The following is an 11142-nucleotide window of genomic DNA, read 5'->3' on the forward strand; positions in this document are numbered from 1 at the left end:
TGGTCCCATCAGTGATTCCCATCTCTCACACCAGAGGAGTGCACTCCAGTCTTAGCTCAGAGAATTTTAGGGAGAAAAACCTACCCCTTCTTAAGACAGCCTCGTCTACTTCCAGTCAGTTAAAATAGTTTAAACCCTCCTTTATAGTGAGTCCAACTGGGCTTCCTCTAACTTGCAATTTGGGCTGGCATATAACCAGGCTAATCTTTCCGATCTTCTGACTTTGAGAGTCCCTCCCCCTCTAGGGCTCTGACCTGGGTCCCCACTTCTTTTTGATCTATACTATCTTACTTGGTAATCTTATCAGCTCCCATGGGTTCCATTAAGCTCTCAGCTCTATAAAGCCAGCCTGGGTCTCTCTCCTAGGTTACAATTATGGATCTCCAACTATCTCCCAGATATCTGAACTGTAGGCTTTCAAAAGCAACAGGGACAAGCAGATGTCATTATTTAATCTCCCCCATTCCTGCCTCCAAACTTTCCTTTTACTGTAAAGGGGACCGCTCCTATCCCAGGGACCCAGGCTGACAACCTCAATGTCAATCTCCACTTCTCCTTACCCCCAAATACAACCCGCAACCCATCACCAAATTTGGCCATTTCTGCCTTGACAACAGCTCTCCCCCAGGTCCCCTTCTCTCTACCCCAGCAGCCACAAGACCAGCTAAAGGCTCATCACTTCCCTCCTGGACTTCTGTTACTGCACCTTCTAACTGTCCTATAACACTCTTAAGCTCTGGCCATGGAACCCCTTCGCCTCAAAGAGTACCAGTGGCTCTCTAACATTCCTAGAATCACACAGGGCCAGGAAAGACACAGGAAAGAAAAGTGGGGGCTCCTATTCAAGAACTCAAGTTCAAGACTTCAGATTCAGGCTCAGCGAGGGACTCCCCCAACATCTGTTCATTGAGGTCCAGTCTCAAGGGGCTCATTCATCACCAGTTTGCCAACAGAATGACCAATCCTGGGGGATGCAGCAACATGGATTGGCCATCAACTGAGCACAGATGGGCTGTAATCTATGTCAGTATGTCATTTTACTATCCCGATGGAATTCTGGATCCTTAAAGGCCAAAAGACAGATTATGTATTCTCTATTCTCAGTTCCCATATTTTTTGTTTTAATTGCTTCCCGCATGCAAGTCCTGACATTGTGTTCTAAGGGCCCTCCCAGCCCTGACATTTTCTGTTCTAAGGGCCCTCCCAGCTTTGACCTCCCGGGTTCTAAGGGTCCTCCCAAGCTCTGACATCCTGGGTTCTAAGGATCTTCTCAGCTCTGACATCCTGGGTTCTAAGGGTCGTCCCAGCTCTGACCTCCCGGGTTCTAAGGGCCCTCCCAGCTCTGACATTCTGTGTTCTAAGGGCCCTCCCAGCTCTGACATCCTGGGTTCTAAGGGCCTTCCCTTCTTAGATACACAAAACCCTATGACCCAAAATTTTATTTCTGCAAGTTACCAGTCATAGAGGATTCACATTGGATCACAGATTTCCAACCAGAAGGCTCCTCAGAGGATATCTGAGGCCCCATACAAGCCTTCTTCCTCTTTCCTCCTTGCTTTCTCTTCCTCCCCTTCCCCACAGTAATCTCCCACTAGCCTTCCACCGACTCCAGCCCATCCCTCTTTCAAGGTTTACTCTGACGCCTTAAGTCAAAGTAACATCACAGGGCTAAAAGGGCCTTCAAGACCACCTAATTCAATCCTTTCATTTTATAGACATGGAAACTGAGGCCCAGAGAAGCCAATGAATTGCTTCCCAAGACACACAAGCACTAAGTGTCCAGAGAATGTGTTCTTCCTGCCTCAGGAAGTCTTTCACTTCTCCACTTCATGCTGGACTCTGTTCTAAAGATTCCTCCAAAACAATGACGGCCTTACTCTAGTGTCAAAGACTCATATATTAGCACCAGGGAGAGCACCCAGGAGGAGCTCAATGGACACTACATCAATGACATCAAACGTAAATTAGAGCCCCTAACCTTCATTCTCCCCTAAGCCCAGGTTCTGAATGGCTGGTCCATCTGGCAACATCATGATTTTATATCCAAGAGGGCTCTTTCAAGAGAAGGTTGAGAAGAGATCATTGTACACAGCAACAACAAGATTATATGATCAACTCTGATGGACGTGGTTCTCTTCAACAATGAACTGATTCAGACCAGTTCCAATGATCTTGTGATGGAGAGAGCATCTGTACCCAGAGAGAGGGCTGTGGGAACTGAGGGTGGACCACAACACTGTGTTTTTTTATTGTAGTTTGCTTGCATTTTGTTTTCTTTCTGTCTTTTTTCCTTTTGGATCTGTTTTTTCTTGTGCAGCATGATCAGTGTGGAAATATGTATAGAAGAATTGCACATATTTAACATATATTGGATTACTTGCCATCTAAAGGAGGGAGGAGGGGAAGAGAGAAAAAATTTAGAACACAAGGTTTTGCAAGGATAAATGTTGAGAATTATCTATGCATGTATTTTTGAAAATAAAAGGCTTTTAAAACTAAAAATAAAAGAGGAAGGGTAAGCCTCAAACCACCTAGAAAGCACCAAGCCCAATCCCAACCCTCAGAAAAATTCCTCTTTGCTTTCCAGCCCCCTTCCAGCTGGGCCTATTTTTAGAGACATTTGTCAGCAGTGATGGCGCTATTTTAGCTCCGCCATTTTACAGATGACCTGCTACCAAAGCTAAATGAGGACAGACCATATGTTCCATCTAACTTGTTGCCTCAAGTTGGTACACAAGCAGATGTTAATGAGATCTGTCCATTCTCATTATCGTCTGAGCCCACAGGGACTGGAGTCAGGCCTCCACACAGGGCCCTGGGAGGGCGAGTATCATCCATGAGAGGCCGTCACTCTCAGAAAGGCGATGGACAGGGACAGTGGGTCACACAGGGACCACAGGCCCTGGACCCTGTCTAGCCAAGAAGCTAACCCAGAACGTCCGAATGAGAGGGTCTGAGGACACAAATTGTGAGCAAGGGACAGCCCTTAGGACCACAAGTGTCTGAGCTGGGAGGGACACCGAAACCCGGAACGTCCAAGCAGGGAGGGACACCAAAACTCAGAGCATCTGAACCAGGAGGGACACCGAAACCCAGAACGTCCGAGCCGGGAGGGACACCAAAACCCAGAACGTTGGAGCTGGGAAGGACTTAGAAAGCTATTCTGATGTTCTCAAATCCAATTCCTAGGGATGCAATGAGCAAGGAGAAAAAACCCAGGGATGGGAGCCCTGAGAGGCTGTAAGGAACCTAGTGCCTCTGACCCTGAGCAAAGAGCCATGTGTCCAATGGGAATAATGTCACCTGGCCTAGGGGCACCGGGAGAAGAAAATGAGATAAGTGACAGCGTTAGGTAATTACTGCTATTAAAGGGCACATCTAAACGGCGGATTCTAGTGTGCCTGGCGGTCAGTGTGCCCAGGCAAAGGGACTGGGGAAGGCCAGCTCTCTCGCAGTCTTTTATACGGCCTGTCTCACTGCCCGTGGGTCACTTCTCTCAGTCTGCTCCTCTGTAAAATGCAGGGGTTGGGCTAGAAAGTATCTGAGGTCCCTTTTCTCTCCCCCCATTCTGGCTCACTCTCCAGGGGGCCAATGACACCATCCTCTGGAAGGTCCACACCACCACCATGCCACCCCTGAGCTCCAGTGAAGGGAAGGCTCCTCAGGTGGGTTAGCTGGGCCGATGTTCAGGGAACCAGTGGAGCTGGCAAGGATTGCACCAAAAGCTCCCCTCAAGAGCCGGTTTAATAGAAGGGGTTTCCCTCACTTCAAGAAGAGAACTACCTCCCTCTCTCCTTCCATTCTCCCCCACCCAGCAGAGAGCCAGGCTACCCCAAAGGTTCAAGACCAAGGTAGCCAGGAACTACAAACAGCTCCCCAAGCAAGCCCAAGGGGAAGAAAACCATAAAATATTTATAGCTCTATTAAAATTCTCCAGGGAGTAAGAAGGCAAGGAGGTGGAAAGCAAGAATGACACAAAGAGAATTAGGGGACCTCAGGTAGGAGGCTCTAGCCCTGACGCTGGAGTTCTAGACCAAACTTATTTGTATGACCTGTCCTTTTCTCTCTCTGGGCCTGAAGGCTCCAGGTCTACAAAAGAAGCTAGGGTGTCTCTAAGATCCTGCCCAGCTCTGACATTCTGAGTTCTAAGGGTCTTCTCAGGTCTGATCTCCTGGGTTCTAAGGACCCTCCCAGCTCTGACCTCCTGGGTTCTAAGGGCCCTCCCAGCTCTGACCTCCTGGGTTCTAAGGGCCCTCCCAGCTCTGACATCCTGGGTTCTAAGGGCTCTCCCAGCTCTGACATCCTGGGTTCTAAGGTTTTCTGTAGCTCTGACATCCCATGTTCTAAGGGCCCTCTCAAGCCTCATTTTGTGTTATAAGGCTCCCCCTTCCTTCCACCTCTATTATTTCCTCCCTCAACTCTGATGTTCTGTACGCTAAGATCCTTCCATGCTCTGGAAATCTATGTTCTAAATTTTTTTCTGGCTGACATTCTACATGCTATATTCTGGCAGGACTTTCAGAAAGATAACTGATAGGCACAATGGGTCACAAATGGGCCAAAGGTCCCTGCCCCTGCCTATCCAAGAAGCTAGCCAAGAATGCCCAAGCTGAGAGGGCCTTACAACACAAAACATGAATGTGGGATGGCCCTTAGGACAATGAATGTCAGAGCCAGGAGAGACACTGAAACCCAAAAATCTGAGCCAGAAAGGACCTTAGAAATCTATTCTAGCATTCTCAAGCCAAATTTCTAGGTATGCAATGAATAAGAGGGAGAAGTCCTAAACCCCAGCTCTGGTATTTCATGTTCTGGGACCCTTCCTAATTCTGACAATGTTCTAACTTTCCCCTCCTTCCAGTTGTAATCTTCTATTTTCTGATGTCCCTTTCATCTCCTGCATGCTACATCTTAAGGTTCCCTCCTCAACTCTGTTATTTCAAGTCCCAACTCTCTTCTCAGCTATGACATTCTCAGATCCCTTCATTGACAATGTGTCCCAAATCCTCCCAGCTCTGACAATCTGAGCCCAAAGATTTCTCCCAGCTCGGACATTTTGTGTTCTAAGGACCCTCTTCTCTTCCCCCTCAGAGAGAATGGAGAAGCACCTCTGGGACAATTGTGAGCCGAGGTCTCCCTGGACAAAATGCTAGGGTCTACCCTTTGCACGTGTCCCCAGGGGAAGGGCAGGAGCCACGTCAGCCACCAGACTGTCCCAGGAGCCAAGAGACTGGAGCCAAACCCACAGCACTCCCCTGCTGCAAGCCCCGAGAGACACAAACTGCAAGCAGCATCTCTGTGGCTTCCTCGGCAATTTAACTCCCCACAAGCAATTCTTTTAATGCCCACTGTTGGGCTAAGAGAAAACAAATTCAGCTAAGCCCGGGCGCTCCCAGAACTTGGAAGTCTGATAAGGAAAGTCCACATGCGGCAGGCACACATCTGATCAGAGGGGGAGAACATTACCCAACGTTACCAACTTTAGGGATCTGGGGGGGGGGGCAGCCTGACGCTGAGGCAGGGAGGAATCCGGGAGGGCAATAGGGAGAAGGTGGAGCACTGGAGACCAAGTAAAGGGCTGAGAAAACACCGGCACATCCCAAGGGGTCCAGTTTGTCTGGGGCGGAGAGGGGAACAGCAGCAACCATAATGAGCTGGTAACCCCGCATGTCAGACAACAGGGAATGACAGAGACTTCTGAGCACCTGAACAACCTGGCAACGTCTTAATGTTAATCTAATCAAGGATGGAGTGAAGTGATAATGATAATAATGGAGACTCTAAAAGGACTGGTTCTCAACTCAAAGGCTCAGATCCCTCTTCTGAGGCTCACTGCCTGTGCTGTGTCCCATGTATAACATGAGGGGTTCTCCAGCTCCAGGTCTCCCATCTTAAGGCCCTGTGGGGGAGTAAAAGGTGCCCATTCTATGCCCATTTCAGAAGAAGAAACGGAGGCTCAGAGAGGTAAAGTGACTAGCCTGAGATCCTGCAGCTGTGAGCTCAGGTCTCAAATCCAGCTCTTCACACATGCCAGGCCCACTGACTGGATGCATGAGGGCGAGGGCAGGAGGGTCTCCTGGGAGTACTTACTACTCAGGGAGCCTTCTCAGAGAGAAATGTGAGAGGAAGCAGAACACTGGGAACTCCAGAGACGGCCTGGGTCTAGACCCCACCTCTGACACCGACTGCAGTCGATCCAGGGCAAGCTGCTTAATATCCTTAGCCAACATTTTATTAAGCACCTACTCTGTGCCTCACACTGTGCTGAGTGCTAAAGATACCCGGGAAGGGGGAGAAAGAAGGAGGGAGCTCCTGCCTGAGGGTGGAGGTAAGGTGAAAACAACCATGAGGGACCAAGCTACAAGGGAAACAACCATAGGAACCCTATAGGAGGCAGACCTGCTCTTTTTAAGGCAGGAGGTAACTTGGAGATATTCAAGAGAGGGAAGGCACTAGTGTTAAGGGGAGTTAAGATGGGATTTTAGCTGGGACTTGAAAGAAGCCAGGGGGTTCAGCAGTCAGAGCTGAAGGAGGAGAGAGTTCCAGGTACTGGGAAGAAAGAATGTCTCTCCAGTTATACCCTGAGGGGGCTTACGGAAGGGAGCCCTTTTACCTCTGGGGCAGCCTCTTCCACATGCTCCTTATTAGGAAGAGGGAGGCCCGTTTCCTTGTTTCTCCTCAGAAGTCGGGCAGGCCGTGTTCTTTCTTGATCAGGCCTGTCTGCAGCATCCTCTCTGCCCCTACTTGTTCCCCAGGTGGGTCTCCTTTGCCCTTACCTTAGCCCTCACCTGCAAAATGAGGCACTGGGGGTTGGAGTCCCCATAATGAAACTAGGGGGGACCTTTCTGGAGGTTTCAGTCGGCAGTGGGAGGGCCTACGGCCCTAGGGTTTAGCCCCAAGCTCACCTCCAGACCCCACCTTCACCATTAACTGGCTAATTTCCTTTCCTGGCACTCTGAACTCTTCCTAGGTCATCCTTAGTCAGCCAAAAGCATTTATTAAGCTTTTACTACATGCAAGGCAATGTGCCAAGTGCCAAAGATACAAAGGCAAAAAAAAAAAAAAAAAAAGATAACCACCAAACCATCCTTTCATTTACTATCCACCTTCCCCCAGTGTCCCAGGACCTTATACAAACACACAGCAGATACTTGATGAACTCACCTAGGCAGGTGACTTTAAAAAACAACGAAGAGATGGTAGGCAGGGAAAAGAGGCCTCAAGCCTGCTACATAGGCTGGGTGACTTTGGGCAAGTCACTCTACCTCTGAGCCTCAGTTTCCCCATCTGTAAAATCAGATGGTTAAGCAGATGATCCTAAGGTTGCTTTCAGTTCTGAATCTGTGCCCTATAGATCAGCTGATCTGGACTGGAGTCCAGGCTAGGACACTTACTGGCTCCAAAACCAAACCCCTTCTTGGGTCTACAAGTGTGAGGAAAATACAGGTTCTACAAAAGGGGGAACCATTTATTAGTCTGTTGAATTAAACCAAAAAAGAAATCTCTTCTATAGTTTGAGATGACCAGTTGGCCCTTTTATCCATCAGAATGTGAATTTCAGAAAGGAAAAGCCAGCCTTTTGTCTCTCTCTCTCTTTTTTTTTTAATCCCCGGGGCTTAGAACAGTTCCTGGCACATAGTGGGTGAGGATGGTGATTTTTTTTTCACTCAATTTTTCCTCTCCTCCTCAGGTAAAGACACTCTTGTCTCTCCTTCACTGCCTACAAGAACAGCAAAAGCAATCCAAGATCCAAGGCCCAGATCAAAGAGCAAGTAATTAAAAAAACAATAGGTACAGTCAGGATAGCAATTCAATAAGCATTTACTGGGCACCTACAAAATAGGCTCTGTGCCAGGAAAAAAGTCACCACTTTTTGGTCTTTCTAACTGCTACTGCCCAAAAAACAAGCAGATCCCAAGTTCTGACCAAACCATACCACCACAACCACCTTCAAAAACCATCAATGGGTCCCTCCTGCCTCTAGAATAAACGACAGCTACTCAGCTACTCAGCCTGGCATTTAAGATTAACACGATCTGGCTCCTGCTCCGATCTCTGCAAACTTCCTTCCTATCCCTCAGCCCCTTTCACATTCTCTCTAGCCAACCTGAGCTTCCCCCACCTGCCATCTCTCCCGTCTCCAAGCTTTGCCTGGAATGCATTCCCTCGCGGCCTCCCGGGCTTAGAGTACTTAGCTCCCTTCAAAGCTCAGCTCAAGCAAAGCAGACCTACCTGGGGGACAAGTAGGGGCAGAGAGGAGGCTGCAGACAGGCCTGATCACGAAAGAACACGGGCTGCCCGGCAGACTTCTGAGGAGAAGCCAGGAAACGGGCCTCCCTCTTCCTAACAAGGAGCGGTGCAAGAGGCCGCCCCAGAGGCAAAAGGGCTCCCTTGGGAAAGCCCCCCCAGGCTCTAACTGGAGACCCCAGGCAGGCCCTTTGCGATTCTCCAGCTGAGCCATTTGTGACTGCTCCAGTACAAAGTCCCTGGGCCACAGGCGACGGAGCGCTCTGGCTTGCTTCACTGTACTCCCTCACCAGGGGAACACTGTTTAAAAGCGTCCATTTCAAAAGAGAACAACAGAAAATGGATGGAGAGAGGAGCAGGTCGGGGAAAGAAAGCTGGCTCTCTAGCCGAAGCCCCCAAGTTCTGGGCCTGGCTAACCGAGGGAGCTCAACGCCAGAAACTCATTTGTCTTCCCCGGGCTCAGTTTCCCCGGCTCCAGCTCTAAGCCTAGGATAATATGGCAGAGGGAAGTGGGAAAGGGAGAGACACAGTGAAGGCGGTGAGAGAGATGATACATCTAGAGACTGTAACAGACACAAATACACCCTATATAATACCTAGAAAATACAGAAACAGGGAATCCAGAGAGAGGTGCATGGATGGGTAGGGAGAAGGACGGATGATAGAAAGATATATGGGCAGAGAGAGGAACAGCTGAAAAGAAAGGAAGAAGTGGAAAATGCATAGGCGGACAGACGGGTGGGAACACAGGAAGATGGTGAGATAGAGACGGACACAGGTTAATCACAGTGCGTGCCTGGAATGCACAAAGCATTGCAAGAATGAGGAGTGTGTGTAAGGGGTTTGCAGGGAGAGGAGACAAGGATGACAAGACCGGGCCGGACTCCGTCACTGACCCGGCCGGGAACCCTCTCACACCCACTCCCCCCCCCACCGCCACGGACCCGGCCGGGCCCCCCCTCCCCCCCCCCCCCCCCCCCCCCCCCCAGCACTTCAGGCTCCAAGGAGTCTTCGCCGATTCCACGCGTTTTACACGTGGGGGAACTGACTCGGCCCGAGTCACATAAGAGGGACTCCGAAGGCGGCCCTCGCGCTCCCTCGCGGGCCGCCGGCTCCCAGGATCCCCTTCCCCAAGCACGGCAGTCGGTGCCGGTCCGTCTACACTTACACGTGCGTCTGCACGCGGGGCCCAGCCCCCACAGCTCCTCTCCAGGCCCCTCCCCACGAGTTCCCAGCAGGGGACGAGCCCAGCCCGGGCCATAAACAAATAGCGGCTTTCGGCGGAAATCTCTGAAGTTTGTTTGTAAATCTCGCCCGCCGCCCAAGGGCCGGGCCTGGGAGCCAGCGGCCAGAGGCCCCCAGGGCCATCGGAAAGTCCGCGCTGCGAGCCGGCCGCCTCCCCACGGCTCCAGGAAAGGCCTCGTGCCCCGGGGCTCCCCGGACACGCTTCTGGGCGCCGCCAGGCGGGAGGCCCGGCTGCGCCCGGGGGAGGGCGTCTCGAGGGCCGCTGCCCCACGGGCTCCGCCAGGGGAGTGACGTCGGCGGGGCTCCCGGGGGCCGCGGGTCCTCCGGGAGGGCAGGAACCACGGGCTTTAAAAATAGCCCAGCGGTCCCCGCCCGCCCCGCAGAAAGCGGGGGGAGGACACAACCGCACGCCCACCAGCCGCCCGAGCCTGGGGACCCCGCGGGCAGGGAGCGCGAGGTCACCGGCCCCCCTTTGTAGGAAGGGAACCTGAGGTGCAGGGGGCTCACAGCTGCGCTCCGCCGGGGCCGAGCCTCTCCCACCCGGAGAGTCTGCGCCAGCAGAGAGTGAGAAAGAAGCAGCAGCGGACGGGGACGGGGAAATAAGCGCTCCCACCAAAGTTGTGCTTCACGCACGCGTGCACTCACACGCACCAGCACGAGCGTACTCGCACGCGTGCACGCGCACACGCAGCCCCGGGCAGGTGCTCCCCCCGCCCCCGCCCCCGCCCCCGCCCCGGCCGGCCCCGACCTCCGGGGCCGAGACTAAACTTTGTCAAACTCCCGGCCGGGGGCCTCCCGGCGGCGGAGGAAGCGGGGCGGAAGGGGGGAGGGGAGGGAAGGGGGCTCCGAGGGGCGCGCACACTCACTCCGGTGCCGCCCGCCGCCTCCCCACGTCTGTTTGGCAATGCTAGGGCTGCGGATGAGCGCCCGGCCCGCCGACTTGAGCGCGTCCATGGCCCCGCTCCGACCGCCCCGCCGCTGCTGCCGCCGCCGCCGCCGCCGCCGACAAAACTCTCCGCCTGGAAAAACTTTTCCGCTGGGGCCCACGAAGCGCACCGCCCCATCCCGGCTCCGCCCCGCCTCGCAGAGCCCCGCCCCCTCAGGGAGCCCCGCCCCCACTCCCCTCCGGCTCGCCCCACGCGCTCCAAGAGAGGGGCGCAAGGATGCAAATAAAGCTCCGCCCATTCCCCCAGACCCTACGGGCACTCCCGAGGAAAGGCGGGGCTGATGCAAATAATCTCACGTCACCCACCCGCCCCCTCCCGGCCCCCAGCAGGGACAAAGAGTGCTTAAACTAAGCTGGGAGAAAGGTTGAGGCGCTGCCTAGACCGGCCGGGGTTCCCGTTTCTTTCCGAGCACCCGGAGCGGGGAGGAGCAGCAGAGACCGCCACGCACTCCTCGTCCCCTTTGTTGTGCCTGCCTCGGGGGACCCGCCCGCCCACGCCGGGGTCGGAGCTCCAGCCACGTGGGAGCCGAGTCCCGGACCAATGGAGGTCGGGCCGGCCGTCCCTCCCGCGCCACCTGCCCTCCTCCGCTGCGGGGAGGGGCCTGGGCCTGCCGGCCCCTCGGACCAGGGCCCATACATCAGCAACGGGCCCGAGCCGCCGTCTGAGGCAGGCGCTCAGCCCGGAGTCCTGCTGCCTGGGCCTC

General features: G+C 53.4%; 1 protein-coding gene across 2 annotated transcripts in view; it reads right to left on the minus strand.

Moving 5' to 3' along the window:
- Window positions 1–10512, minus strand: part of LDLRAP1 (low density lipoprotein receptor adaptor protein 1) — a 36519-nt gene extending 26007 nt beyond the window's left edge. The window contains exon 1 of one of the 2 annotated variants that reach the window (XM_031962563.1): window positions 10359–10512. In XM_031962563.1, the coding sequence (XP_031818423.1) occupies window positions 10359–10446 (88 nt within the window). In that variant the 5' untranslated portion in view covers window positions 10447–10512. Of the gene's footprint in view, window positions 1–9415; window positions 10176–10358 lie in introns of those variants that run through there. The other variant, XM_031962564.1, reaches the window with a different exon arrangement.
- Between the last annotated feature and the right edge of the window lie 630 nt (window positions 10513–11142).

The sequence above is a fragment of the Sarcophilus harrisii genome, chromosome 3, assembly GCF_902635505.1.
Source record: "Sarcophilus harrisii chromosome 3, mSarHar1.11, whole genome shotgun sequence".
Taxonomy (NCBI): domain Eukaryota; kingdom Metazoa; phylum Chordata; class Mammalia; order Dasyuromorphia; family Dasyuridae; genus Sarcophilus; species Sarcophilus harrisii.